This window comes from Tenebrio molitor, chromosome 2, assembly GCF_963966145.1.
Source record: "Tenebrio molitor chromosome 2, icTenMoli1.1, whole genome shotgun sequence".
Lineage (NCBI taxonomy): Eukaryota > Metazoa > Arthropoda > Insecta > Coleoptera > Tenebrionidae > Tenebrio > Tenebrio molitor.
In genome coordinates this window covers 30382001-30397726 of record NC_091047.1, presented here as the reverse complement: position 1 = coordinate 30397726, position 15726 = coordinate 30382001, and the positions used below count along the sequence as shown (strand labels likewise).

The window sequence follows — 15726 nt, the reverse complement described above, 5'->3', positions numbered from 1 at the left end:
GAATCGCCCCAGATTAAATAGTCAACCGTATTTGCTCCTATTATTATTTTTATTATGATTAGATATTCCCACCATTGACCATGTGGTAAATAGATATTTTTTTGTTTGAGAAAAATAACAGGAGGAATGCAATCGATTGGACAATATCGCGGTGTGTTATTCTTTAGGGCAAAACGTCGAACTTCCCACTCCATATGATAAGAAAAGCGTGCAGCCAGAAATGCAACATGTTGGGCGTAATCCTTCCAAACATGTGTAATGGAAACATGAGGAGCTTTTATCAATGAATAATAACGGGGGTGTACGCAAAATCACGTTGCACCTACCCGTTAACAGGACCTTATATACGGACAAGCGTCGCGACGCCGTTCATTTCTAGTGTGGTACCTGTTGAGAAAGCTCCGGCGATTTCAACGATACATCAATCGACCACTCAACTGTTGAGTTCGATAAGTGATTGTGCTTTGCAGATTTATAACCGATTTGTCGACAGGTGAGTCACAATTTTCAGATTTTTTTCATTTAAAAAATCTAGTGTTAAATATATTCTTTTAAATCAAGCTTTTCAAAATTTTTTACGTAATAACAAAATTATTCCTAATCTTAACCATCACTTTTATCTGGGTCATATCAAGCATTTCTTATATTCTATAAGGTGTAATTACTTATTCTACAATCCGCACATTGTTAACTTAAGTAAAAGGAATGGCGTATTTTTTCCTTCCTGTTGCAGTTGCAGACCTTAATGTAAATATTATTGTTTTGTAACGGCTATATTTCAATTTTAATTAATTTATTTGTGTCGTTATCATGATAGTAATTAATTAAACACTTATAAACATGCAATGTGACCACCTTGTCGCCTTTGGTAGTAATCTATTTTTTCATTTTAACCATGACGCTATTATCCTTGAGCTTTTAAAACCATAAGCATATTAAATGTGTATAAATAAACTACTAAAATATCTAATATAAATACGTCCTTTAAAACACTCTGAATTGCCGTCAATTTAAGCTAAATATGAGATTTCATTAACCAGATTTGACAGTTAAAATTAAAGCAATTATACAAAAAAATTTAAAGTTTTTTTTGCGTTCAGTTAGGTGTTCTTTTTTTAGGAAAGTTTTTGAAAACTTGTAAATATTTTGTGTGGAAGGACGCAAATCCATGATAGCTTTGCTTCCAATAATTTTATTTGTCACAACTGACATTTACGGAAAAGTTAAAATACGACGATTAAAATGCATTCCAACGATGAGAAAAGAAACACGATTCTGATTTAAGGCGATTGTAATAAAAATGTCTCTGCCGTTGCGCGTTTATGCAGACAATAAAGATTTTCCCAAAAACTCTTCGTTTTTTCACAATTTCATTTAACCAAGCGAATATGACATTTATGTCAAAATTTACGAAACTGCACAGTAAACTATGTTTCACGCTTCAATCTTTGATAGGTGTGATAGCCAGAATTGTACCATGCGATCAACAATTATTTAGATTTAGATCAAAGAAGGCGTTGAAATTATGACCGTAGGTCGAGAGATGTCTGGAATTCATGTAAGTATTGTTGGTTGCATATACCTATTTCAATTTAACTTTGGAAATTTTTGGCGGAAATCGCTCAAACAGGCAACAGTGCTGTATGTCCATTGTCCGTTATTGAAAACACCATTACGAAAGCTACTCTCGTGTCAAAAATGGATTACTCCCTAGAATTAGAACTTTAGGGAAATAACGTTTTTCATGTTGTGTGTAACTAGAATTTTCAAAAGTTATTTTGAATGCCTAAGGTTGGTTACTTTGAATTGAGAGATTAAATCCAAATAAATATGCCGCCAGTAACCAAAATTGATTGTGAAACGGAAAATCATCTATCACTTAGCGAGAAATTAGTCATTTGCAACTGTTACAATTAATTTGCTGTCTTACACTTTTGGGATATCTTTTGTTTGTCACCAGAAACCACATAGCCTCCAACCTAACCAAATTTATGGCAACCTAGTAACGAATATCCCTAAATCCTAGGGAGTAATCCATTTTTGACACGAGAGTAGGTTAATCTTTTATGTTTTGAAGTAAAAACCATTTTTGCGTTAAAATGTGATTCCTAGTGACAGTTGTTTGACGTTTATTAGCTGAGTTAGCAAAGATACAAAAAATCTGACACTGTCAAAGTCATAGCCTCCCCTTATCTAAGTAATTGTTGATCGCACCGTATATTTATACAGGGTTATTCTAAATGATTGTAGTCGAAGTAGGCCATGCCCATGTTATTACGTTTTTGCCGTTGTTTTCATGTAAACTGTCAGTTGTGTCGCTATCACTGTCATTTTTTAGGTGAAAAGTGCGGTGATGAGGATTTTATTTATTTTTGTTAAATTAACGATTGAATTCAGAAATATTGAGTTGTTCTACAATCAATTTTAAAAATAGTGAGTTGTTTTGCACCCAATTTAACACATCATTTTGATGATTTTTTTATGTGGAGCGGCAACCATAAATTTTACATTCAGTTTTCACGCCTACTTCGACTACAATCATTTAGAATAACCCTGTATAAAAAAAAGTACTTTATGCTTTGTCAAGGTTTTTTAGCTCTTGCGAAAATATTGGTTTATGTGAGAAAAATGGATGTATCCAGAATGTATGCAGAATAAGCAAGATTATTCATCGACGTAAATTAATAAATGTCATTTAAATATCGAGAATAAGAGGAAGTATGTATTGATCAACAATTACTTAGGTAAGGGGCGACTATGGCTTTGACAGTGTCGGATTTTTCGTATTTTTGCTAACTCAGCTAATAAACGTCAAACAACTATCACTATGAATCAAATTTTAACGCAAAAATGGTTTTTACTTCAGAACATAAGAGATCCATCTTACTTTCGTAATGGTGTTTTCAATAACGGAGAATGAACATACAGCGCTGTTGCCTTTTTGACCGAGTTTCGGCAAAAATTTCCAAATTTTAATTGAAACAGGTATATGCAGACAGAGATACTTCCATGCATTCCAGGGCATTTGTGGAAATGCGTCAATTATTTCAAAGCCCTCTGTGATCTAAATAATTGTTAAATTCAACATCACGTTTTCAATAAGTGTAAAGTTAAAAGTTTAGTGAATCCATTTGATTTGTTTAAGTACATCAGAACGTTCAAAAGCAACAACCACATTTTTTTTCTGTGTTATACTAGTTTTATGTAGATCTGATACAGCATTAATAAGTTATAATCAAAATATAGACGCTTTTTTTTCACAGCATGAAGTAAAGTATTACTTTATTTAAGAGTTTGGGTAACTTTATTTTAGACTCTAGTACACTTAGATTTAACTACGTTTACTAATTTTTGATAAATTTGCTCTAAAAATAAAGAAAGCAAACAATGTTCTGTGGAATCCTTAGTAATGCTTTCGCCATGGTATTCACAAATTTTACGGAAATAATTGTATAAGAACTTTTTTTTTTAACTTTTAACTGCTTATCTAAGATACACAATGACAGTGGTAAGTTAAAGCTATCTGATTGTAGATATGGCTTTTTCTCGTGGTATCCTAATTTTTTTCATGAAATACAGTTTGTTAGTTACAAAACTAACAAGGACTATCATTTTGCAAGATTAAATTAAGATCTCGCAGATAAATTAATAAAAATGTTGCAGGAATTTAAGGACATACTTTGTTGACTTCTGATCGATGATAAATGTAGATATGCTTTTTTCTTTAAAATGTTTTTGATCAACTAAATATTCTATTTATTTTAATAACTATTGATGTAATTACTCGTGTCCTTAATATAGATACTTCTTAAAAATACTTTTTAAAATTAATGGTTTTTATAGTACTAGTGTGTTAGAAGGCATATAAGTCACGCACAAAAATAGGTAAACCACGAGTTGAAAACGCTTTTTTGAAAGAAGTCTTTGTTCTTATGGGTTGTGAGAAATTTTTTATTCGTCATACAATTTTCGTTTTAGCGAAGGTTTTATTTTTTCAAACTCATTCTCCAAATACCGGCAAAAATATTTAGTGGAAAGCGTTCAGAGAAATTTGCTTCCAAATACCTTAAAACAAAATTATAGAAATTACAAAATGCAATTAAGTAAATCAATCTTCCGCAATCATGTCTCTACATCGCGAATTCCCTAATTCTAGATATGATCTAATAATTCTGTTCCAACTACTCCAGAATAGCTAAGTTTGCTAAACTTCTCTTTATCATCGAGAGCATATCTTTACAACGTAACTGTACAAATATTTTGCTTAGTTAAAGTATTATTCGAATATGGCCAATACCTCGGCATTTTTCCGGTTTAATCAATTCACTTACGGTTGAGATCACGTCCAGCTGGATCACTTCACACATGAAATGTAAATTAGTGCTAAAATCAATTTTTTTTTGGTAAATTCCGATTTTAATAATGGAAAAAATCTCCTCTCTAAATCAAAAAGATGTGATAAGTTCTTCCTCTGATTTTTGATTTTCAATTTACAACGACTTAAGATAAAGTTTGTATCCACCAACCATCAAAAACAAGTTCCTATAATTATTTTAAAACCAAATTAAGACACAAAGACATTTCAGATTGGATAAAAGACTCCAACAAACTTTTAACGATCTAATTTCTTTCTTAGGTTTTTGTCTCATTAATTTTTTTTATGGCTACATCTAGGCGAAAACTAAAATAAGTTTCAACTTTTTATGGTATATGAAAATATATATTAATGCTAGCTCTCATTTTAATTGTAAAATTATAAAGTAGTTTTTATTATCCTATATTTTTTCTTTACACATTTCAAGAAAGTAATTGTCATTTTTTGCATATCGTAATGAAAGTGGCACTTTTTTACACGCAAAATCGTAGTAAAAGTAGCACTTTTTTACACGAAAAATCGTGGTGAAAGTAGTACTTTTTTTGCATCATTTTATTCCATCTCCTTGGAGATGATTGTCAAAGCATACCTATTTTTTTTTTTTTATAAATCCTTTTGAACCAAATTTCTCAACTTACATCGATATGCAAAAAAATAGTGTGTACAACACGTTATGAAAGTCTCTTTTTTTCACTTATTTGTTTGATTAACTCGAGCTACGCCCTCGTTAATCAATCTAAAATTTCGGGAAAAAAACTATTACTTTCATAACTAGTTGTACAATAGTTATTTGTTAGTTATGAAAGTCATACGTTTTAGTGTAAAAAAGTGTTACTTTCAGTACGATTTTGCATGTAAAAAGTGCCACTTTCATTACGAAATGCAAAAAATAACAATTTTGGTGTTGCCTCATTTTATTTCGTTATTTACCAAATATGGAAACCGGTTGTGAAATACAATATCTTTTTACTCTTTCATCATAGCTATCACCTACAAAACAAGAAATTTCTTCAAAATATTCCTCTGTAAATACTTAATTGAAATTTAATCTGTAACAACAGTATGAGTATTTTGTGTCATCATCAGATAAGAATCATTTCCGATGATATCTAATCCCAGTAAGTTACAAAATCCACAAATTCTACAAATTGTTAATTCCACCGTAATGAGTCAAAATTTAGAAGCAACGTTAGGTTTGCATCCCTCGGTGACAAATGACTGCGACCACCTCACGAAAATCCTCAAGAGATGGGGTTGAGATTATGATTACTTTACGACTTGCTGATGAAAAAACTTTACGAATGACAAATAAAGAAAAACGCTCATTGTTCACAAATGGGGCGAAAATTAAATATGATAAAATATTTGTGTTGTAACGCAGTAGAGTAGTCTTGTTGCAGCTGTCAGTTTGGCTAAAACAAGCAAACAAATCTCAGGCACAGGTTTAGCGGGTTTCAACATGGAGTAGATATAACTAATTTAGTACTTTCAATGTATTGCGTATTATTTATGGTTAGGCCATGATAATAATGACTAAAACTGTTGTATTGTCAAATCGATGTATCAAAATAAATGTCAAGTTGGCTTAAATTAGAGGCTTAAATCTAGTAATTTTTAAAATGTCATAAAATAGTAATTAAGTTGACAATTTGATAGGTTAAGCTATCCATCAAGAAATTTTTGACTGTTGATCTTAACTGAATTGAGTAAATTCCGTAATAGAAAGTTTTTATTCGTTTTGGTGAAGTTTACTGAAGTCCTACTAAAAACATGTTGGACCCGTCGATAGAATGACAAATTATTAACTATATGAACAGAATCTGTCAATGAATCTTGTTTAATTAAACTTGAAAGAATTATTTAAAAATTTATACATGTTCTAATGGTGCAAAATGTGGATTCATCAAATTTGCAGTAGAATAGTTGTTGCAAAGTTTTTGTTTCCATTAATTTAAAATATTACGATATAATAGACCGTTACTAAACTTATTTACTTATTTAAAAATGAACGAAAACAATTATCTTCTGTTTTTGCTGAACTTTTTAAGAAAAAAAAATGAAAACCTGAAGAACAAAGAAAATCCAATGGAATATAATAACTTTCTATCAACGATTTATTTCTTTTACGCTGAAATTCCATTTTCCTTTTAAACATATTCTGTTGTGTAATTGTAATTGTGCTGTATTCGTAATTGTTCAATCAAATATGTTCTAGCGTACCTATTAGTCTTAATGAACTGGTACAAATCGGAAACAAGATCCCTTGTAATAATGCGATTTCTTGAGGTTGTGCGAAGCAAACTACATATTATTGACTTTCATTCTTCAAGAAGTGAATATTTTACAAATATCTCTCCTTCATCTGATTTCTTATTATACAGGGTGGAACAAAAGTATCAAATATTGGCTGTAACTTTTTAATTTGACAATTTATGAAAAAATGTTTAATATAAAAGTTGGTTGGTGTATTATCCTGCATCATCCGGTCTTTCTAGTTTGTTCCTACATTCTTTTGTTTCGTTGCTATGGCAACCAACTTTGTTTTTTTAAATAGCACCCATACATTTTTTGTGTGATTTTCAAACAAGCGTATCTTTCTGTATTCAGAAATACAGTTTTGCCATTATGGGGAAAAAGAATAAAATTTAAAAAAAAGGTGATAAAATTAACTTACTAAGTAATAAAATGCAATATCAAGAATGCCATGGAACTTTGACAAATTTTGTTGAACGTCATGCATGATAATAAACCAAACAATTTTTATATTTAATTTGAAAAATTATGAAAAAATGTTTAATATAAAAATTGTTTGGTTTATTATCATGCATGACGTTCAACAAAAATTGTAAAATTTCCATGGCATTCTTGATATTGCATTTTATTACTTAGTAAGTTAATTTTATTGATGTAAGTTGAGAAATTTGGTCCAAAAGAATTTATGAAAAATTACAAAAAAAAAATAGGTATGCTTTGACAATCATCTCCAAGGAAATGGAATAAAATGATACAAAAAAGTACAACTTTCACTACGATTTTTCGTGTAAAAAAGTGCTACTTTCACTACGATTTTGCCTGTAAAAAGGTGCCATTTTCATTACGACATGCAAAAAAGACATTTCAAAAACCAAAACATTAATTTTTTACCGGTTTCTTCTATGTGTTTATCACAACTAATAATCTACCCATAAATGGTAAAAAAATTATTCCAAAAATTAAACAACACATCAGAAACGCTTGTTATTAGTTTGTAATAATAATTAAAATACATATTTGTGTTCAATAAATATGTTCCTTTTATTTTTTTAAATTATCGAATTTAACTTTTTATTTTCCTGCAATTGGTACGAAAGATCCGAAAAATGTGTAATTTTTTAATTGCGTACAATAATGGTTTTCCAAAATATCACTGGAAGAGAAAATAGAAATTATTTTGGGAAAATAATAACCTATTGTGAAGGATTACCGGGCACCCATGCGTTCATTTCATCGGGGGCCATTCACCCTATAGGGACACACCAACAAAATTAAAACATGTTTAATGTGAAAATTCAATTTGCCGTTGCGCCATTCCAAATACCTTTAATTAAATTGCTATCTTTTTATCGGTTTTATTATTTTTTATTTATAAATTCGCGGTTGCATGAATTCATCCAACAATAAAAACGTGTTGAATCCGGCATTAATAATATTTATTCATCTATTTATATTATTTGGATGCATGCGTTCGGTTGCCAATTGATTATTATGAAAAATAACCTCCACCGCTGAACCTAATTAACAAACGCCCAAACGCAAACCGTTGACGACATTAAAATTTTCAAACAGATTGTTAAGAACACCCACGACACCACCCTAATTAGAAGAAACACAAAAATTTTTCCTCGTCAAAGAGCAGCCTCGTTAACGGTCGCATTTTTGCACTGATTTTTTGCAAATATGCAAAGCAGATCACGTAGAGGGGAGATTACTTCAAAAATGAGACCATTTCCAGTTTAATTACTGATTCAAGGAGTATAATGTATAACGAACCAAACTTATTTGGAAAGTTGTGCTTTGATATTTTAATAATTTTAACAAAGGATGCATTACGACCATTTGCATCTTGGCCGACGGAATTTACCTTTGTTATTATTCAGGATATCTCGTTACACGAAAAAATTTTAATTAGTTGGAGCTGCGGGGGCCGATAGTGGCTCCTCAAGACCCAAACTTTGGCAACTCTTAATGGCCCAACACTCAAATTAATTCCACTCAAAGGGCATAATCAAGGAAGGAGTAAAGGCTGAAATATTTCTTCCATTCCTAATCATCATGCTTGAAAATTGTGCAAAACCGGATACAACAAATTCGTGGGACCCCATCGACTGATTAAAAATATTTTTTATCAGCCTAATCCAGTCTAATTGATTGTTAATCTGCACATGCCAAGTAGACCATATGGCGAAATTATGATTTATGGTACTCTAATAGCTTTTATTACGATTCTTTTACGTCTGAACTGGAAAGAGTTCTGGATGAAAATACTCTTCCTATTTCCGTTTTATTAAAAAAAATCTAGTTTTTTTCTTTACTGGTGGTAACACTTTTGTAATTTATTAACATGAACAGACGCGATTATCTTATCACGAGTTTATAAATAATTATGAATATTAGCAAAGAGTGGCTTAGTTTCTGTCGGTGTAATTTTTGTTATTGTTTTTTTATCTCTTTTATTCGAATCCCTCTGTCCAAATTAATAAATTTCGCCTCTCCAAGTGATAATAATAGTGTGGATCATTGTAGAAGTGGGGCTAATTGGAATTGATTGTTTGAGAAAAATGCATCCAACAGATTAAAAGAAATTACAGCTTTCTTGAAGGCGGCAGAGCAAATGAAAGGAGATTCTCTGCAATTACACCACCCCCAGACTTATAAATCAAAATTAAAGCTAAACTTCTAAATACCGAATAATTTATTGCCATTTAACTCTCGTTATTCAACCAAAGTGCAAATTCTCACCTTAATTGTTACAAAGTACTTCGTTACTAATCCGAGGGTGGGCGCAGGTATCAATCTCACAAACGGTTAGCTAAATGGCTTTAAAAAATTTCACAACCTAAAAGTGTCTCATTTAGATTTTCATGAACATGAAACAATTCGAAAAACTCACAATCGTTTATTTGAAAGAAAAAAAAGATTATCTTATCACTGCTTGAAAACTGACTCTTATTGTGCGACTATTAATTTAATTGTAATTAATGGACTTAAAATTCAATGGACTTATTGATTAAAACAAACATTGTTCTTGTTAGTAATAAACTAATAAATATTTCTTGCTGTTTGTCCACAGCACGTATTATTTGTTCTGATATACTTGGTGCCATGGTTGTATCCATGGAAATGAGAGAAAAATCAAAGCCATGTTGCCGTACGTTATTTGAGGTAAAACGGACAAAATTACTATTTGGAAATGCTGGAAATAATGAAGAAAATAATTCCAAACCTGATCACAATTGTTCAGAATTATCATGCCACTGGCTAGTAAAAATAATAGTCAAAATCTTTTTAATGTTTAAAATAAATGAGATCAATGCTGCATCTTCAATTCTGATAGGTATAGAATTTTTTAATTATTTTTCTCATTATTTTCTAACATGAGTTGACATTGCCCCATTGAGTTGTTCCGCGAATTTTGGGGCACCCAGTATTGTTCTTTTTTATTTTTCTTCTTGTACGAATCTTACTTTCAAATTGGAATTAACCACTTTTTATTATTAAATGAAAACATTATTACATACATAATAACACATTAGTCATTAGTCAATTAAAAATTTAAAAACCACTGTAATGGCCATGCATACAAATAACATTTCCAAATTTTGTTTATTCTAGAAAACTAATCAAAGAAGTTATTGCTTTTAACGTCGCAAGTGCTTTAAAGGCCCTTATAAACGTGTATCATACGATATTTTTTATTATACCTGCACTACAATCTGAAAATTATAACAAAAAAAGTAAATTGAAATACCTTTTCCGAAGTAATCTGTGTCATTAATCGTTGATATAGAAATGTGTCAATTGTTGTTGTTTCGTTGTTATTATAAATTGTGTATAAATGTCTAATATATGTAGGTGAATTTGTTGTTACGTAAGCGACTTTAAAGCTTTAGTGTTTTAAGCGGCCGATTTTGCACGCATTTTAGTGTCAAAAACAGAGATTATGATTCAGGTTACAAATAAAAAATATTTTTCACGCCGCGCCGGCGCCGTTAAGCCGGCGACCGATTTATTTATGTATTCGCAAAGTGCAAATATTTGCAAAACAAATACATAGATTTCAGATGGAAGCTTTGTGCAAACAATTTCTAAATGTGACCATTAAAGGGTCTTTTTTAATCTGTAATGAATATTTCTTCTGGAAAATCACTCTGAATTCGCCTTCAGCACTGTACATTTCATTGCGATTTTTGTGTCGGTTCCCTTTTATAAGCTTCCAAAAATTTCAACACCGTGTTGTTGGTTCACTCCATTTCAGAGACAGCAGTATTGACAATGAACGGCAAAAAGAAGGAGTGTGCCAAGTCATACATACTTATCAGTATCACTCTTATCAGTATCACCATTTCGTACACACTCTTTGCTGCTTACCAAACACTTGCCAAGAATCGTGTAGTCAGTGGCCGGCATTAGTTGATAGTTGATCGAGATTGTTGTAATTATGATCTTTAATTAGAACATCAATATTCTCCCACACGTTTTCTGTGGGATTTTAAACATTTACGTTTACATGTTATAATGTCCATTCAGTTAAAATTAAACAAAGAAACACAGTTACTAATTATCATATTAATTATATCAAATATTTTTAGGAAAACTCAATACATAACAATTGAAACAATTTATTTTATTTATTACCACAAATGATAATGTGTCCTGGACATGTTACCAATTTATAAAATAGCATAATTTCTCATTCTTCTTAATATCACATTTATTTCAAAGCATCTTTTATTTTTCCCATTTTTTAAAGTATGGTAACTTTTTATACGAAAAATCAAAAATGCAATCATTAATGTAGTTCAACTTTGGATCCAATGCTATCCATCAACGACGCACAGTATAATTAGAATTACAATAATTGGAGTGTGAACAAAGCACGCTGTAGATCAACATAACCGATAATTCTAGAAAAATCGGTTTTTAATAGCAGTTTTCTAAAATTAACATTAAATATATTTCAATGTGATACGAGCTCTTTTAAAAGCTTGAATGAAGTACGAAATAATGAATTTATTTCATTAAAAAATTATAGAAAGTAATTTGGCACAAGCTCCAGGGATCTGAAACTAGCATTATGCAAGTTTGTTTCGTCTTCTATTTTTCAAAGTATGCCAAATGCCTCTCGTATCAGTAAAGCATATCTTTACCCTTGATGTGGAAGGCGTAGGCAGACGGACGAAAAACTGTTTGTTATTTAACGGTACTTAATTTATTAACCAATGAAATATTTTTCTCAAATGATGTTTGATTAAATTTTTGGTATTATCCTGTACTATTCTAGACACGTGATAAATTAAGCAAATATAACTTAAGCCTTATTTATAGATTGACGTAAAACAACGAAAACTACTGTTTTACATAGGTAGGAATATCCACGAATCAGTTGATAAGATTTATAAATCATTCTTACGATATGGTGTAAATAATTAAGCTGTATATAGCTTATAAGGAAGCCGTTTATTGACTATATATTATCTCTGAATATTTCTACTACGCCGTCTTACCGCTGACAAGAAATTAGTTCATTGACTAATATAATAAGTAATAAGTGAACTGTATCTGTTCCGTAGTTTCGAAGTCAAAAAACAATACTATGGCACGAGCGGCTTGAACGTGAACAATCTATGTGCCCAGTATTGTTGATGTCATTAATTAATTCAATAGGTACTAACTTTTTAATATAGCGAATACACTACACTACTCGTACACCATAACTTTTGTGATCAAAATTTATATGACATTTCCTTAACCTTTTTATTTTAATTTTTTTTTACACTGTCAGAATTTGCGAATTTTCTCCTGTGTGGACGGATTTTGATAAATGTCACAACTTGTCAAAACGAAACGTCAAGTTAATTTTAAAGATTTTAAGCGATTTGGAGCCTTTAAGGGCTCGTCGAACAAAAAAACGTTGTATTCAACTCGTTCGTGTGTAAATTGAGCCTTTTTACTATTTTTCACATTTTAAGTTGACACGTTGACCTGAAGAAAATATTTTTAGATGTTTGTCAGACATACTTATAGTACCATAGTATATGCACCAGACAATATGAAAAAAAATTAATGAATGTGCGTTTATTACATTGCGTCATGATGAGCAAACAAATAATGTCAGTACAAAATCAAACAAATAAAAGTTGTAATGATAAAAAAGTCGAAATTATTCTAGTTTCTGGTTGACATGAATATGTGTGTTTACTTTTAAGAATTTTTGCTATTATTAAATCAGAACGTTGATAGTTATTTACATTACAAATACGGTAGGCTACATTTTACAGCGCAAGGCTTTTGGATTGAAACACGACCGCGCAGCGGCAGTGTTTTAACAAAAACCGAGTCATTGAAGGTCTCCAAATTGTCGGGACTGAAGATTTCGCGATACTCTGAACTGTGGATTGACCTCATCTAAATGATATGGTAAAGATAGTTCACGACATTCTGTAGGCTTCCGTAGACAGACAGAATTTGCCTGATGGTCAGCTGAATACGATTTATCAATGTCATAAAACTATAAAGTTGTCGGTAGCTACGACACAAGTTTTAAAGTGATGAAGCTATTCTCTAAAATATTTATTTTCTTTTATTTTAAAATTCTTGACTTTTGAAAAATGTTTGCAATAATTTTCTTTTGCGTTTTGTTTCAGGAAAACATGTTGAGTTATAAATTGCTCTTCTTCTTGGTAGTTGTTATGGCCCTGTTCATGTCTGTTCCATGCGAAACACGTGAGTGTAACCGGCCCAAGAACAGTTTCGAAAATATCAAACATGTCCACGAATATTTGGAATGTATGAAATCTCAAGTATCGACAAGGTAAGCCGTGCTTTTTGAAAATCGTGTCTTAACTTAGGTCAAGCTGAGTTTTCAAAAATGACACGAAAATATTAATTTGTAATTTCTAATTTTCTTAATCAGGTATGGAAAACGGGCACACCCCTTGCTCCTCGGCAGGCTTCGCCCCGACTTGTACAACGACTACGAGAACAACCTGCAACAACTGTACGACGTGTTGTACGCCGACAACTAATGAAACGACCAGGTTGATTTATCGTTCTTCTCTCAGTAACAGAACACAGTATTACATTTCTTACCTGTTATGATTTTTGAGTAGTTTAGGAGTTTACAGGCAACTTATTTTTCTCATGATTCATTTACTGTAAAACGCTTTAATAAATAAACAACCAAGTCACGTTTTCAGAATTATTTTTAACTGAGTTGTTACATGTCATGTACTTCAATAATATTTGGACGAAATAAAATGTTAGTGGAAACAATGGCAACTTGAAAAACATTTTTCTGTTTAAATGTATGCGTCTCCGTCTGCAAAGATGAAACAGATAAAATACAAAAACAATAAAAGATAAAATGACACAGAGGACGAGGGTTGGGGCGGATGGATATTAGCAAAATATTTATGTGAAAGGTCGCGCATTGATTTACTTTATTTTTCGAATAAAACTGTTATGATCTGATACACCCTCGCCGACAAAAAATAACTGCTAAAGGGATTTTTTTCTTCGAGCAATACGATATCTGCGGCTGAAATGGTGAAAGAGTTTCTATTCCATAAAAAAAAAACTGCTTCGAATTAGTGGAAATTCTCCGAAATGAAAAATTTAAAAGTAAGTATTTACTACAAGAAATGTGCCCAAATTAGCTTCGTTAATATAAATATATTGTGGTATTTCCCACTTTCTGGTGGGAATGAAGATTTATCACCTTGTTTGTCACGTGCATACATGATAATTAGCATTTTATTTGTAATGAGATAGTCCCAACTGAATTCGCCCGAGTTAATAAACTAACAGCAGAATATTCAGGATGTAACATTAGATTTTATAACTAGTTTAACAATTTTGCAATAAATAACCTTCTTAAAAGATAAAACAAGGGGCCAACAAACATACACAGAGAGGTTCAACAAGAATTTAACATACCTACGATAAGATAAGATCTCTCTATTTATTAGCACACTTGATCGATTATTATTATGATTATACTTGTAACTTATAAAATGGCAACTCACTTAAGTCAACAGTTATTCAATGGTGCTATATGGCTTAGGATCAAGAATATCAACAAACCAATGTTTCTTATACGATTGTAGATAGGGTGAAGATTGTTAATTCTAATAGACATGATGTGTAATAAGACTAATAAGACTAATAAGTATGCTAGGAAATTTCGATAAATAGAAGTAATTACTTTTTATTTAGGGTAAAAATCATCACTTGTGTAGGTAACCTGAAAATCAATCAATCAATCAATCAATTAAGGATGTTCAATATCTCAAGCCAAAACTGCCCTTTAAAGATTCTTTGAGTCCATTACCGGTTTATTGGTTATTTATAATTATAATATTACATATAATTTGCAGACCTTTATTTCAAATTTTAGTGCTACTGCACTTAACTAAATTTTGCTTTATTTCATTATCGTCTTCTCTCAAATGTGTATACTTCAACATGGCGACGGTTTTTGACTTTTAGCAGGTTATCTAAGTTATGCATTGACAGTAGAAAATTAAAATTACCTGATTTATGTTTGGAAATTTTATTACCTAATTACTTTTTTGTAATAATATTACTTTATCCAATATTCATTAGTAATATCGTGTTATACTGGTTAGTTTTATTAAGTAAACTGGGCTATAACTAGTCGGTTGTTATAACCCACGTTGCCATTAGCACCGTGGGTTATTAACATCCATAACCCATCGGGAGCAGATTTTCATTAATAATGTTATTATCTAAAAATTTTGGAATATTTGATAAAACGTTGTATGGCATTCGTGGGTTATTATGTACTATCCACTCGAGGTTACAAATACCTCTCGTGGGTAATATCTTAAATAAGCCACTTATACCACAAATAACTATTACAGAAAAAAATAATGAATGCAACTTATGTATGAGGCACTTTTTTCAACCGAGGGACGTTTACACACACGAGTGGCGAATGTTGTAATTCCGTGCTTTATACACATGTTGCATAAATAACTATTATAAAGGCAACATGTGATTTCATCTTAAAACGCGCTCACGTTGTCAGCCTAAGCAATAATAAAAAAACAAATTCAAAAGTTTCAAATAAT

General features: G+C 31.1%; 1 protein-coding gene across 3 annotated transcripts; it reads left to right on the top strand.

Moving 5' to 3' along the window:
* The first annotated feature begins 271 nt into the window (after window positions 1-271).
* LOC138123336 (uncharacterized) lies at window positions 272-13832 on the top strand. Of its 3 annotated transcripts, none has more exons than XM_069037977.1 (3): window positions 272-493; window positions 13279-13445; window positions 13548-13832. In XM_069037977.1, exons 2-3 carry the CDS (start codon window positions 13285-13287, stop codon window positions 13657-13659), a joined length of 273 nt encoding a protein of 90 aa, XP_068894078.1. In that variant the 5' UTR covers window positions 272-493; window positions 13279-13284; the 3' UTR covers window positions 13660-13832. The 3 variants fall into 3 exon arrangements, with proteins under 3 accessions (XP_068894078.1, XP_068894079.1, XP_068894077.1); XM_069037978.1 differs by lacking the exon at window positions 272-493 and adding an exon at window positions 12180-12298; XM_069037976.1 differs by lacking the exon at window positions 272-493 and adding an exon at window positions 13031-13051.
* Window positions 13833-15726: the final 1894 nt, after the last annotated feature.

Bases quoted from the DNA above. Each gene is read 5' to 3' on its own strand.
- LOC138123336 (XM_069037976.1), top strand. The intron at 13,446-13,547 runs GTAAGCCGTGCT...TTTCTTAATCAG, and splicing joins AAATCTCAAGTATCGACAAG to GTATGGAAAACGGGCACACC.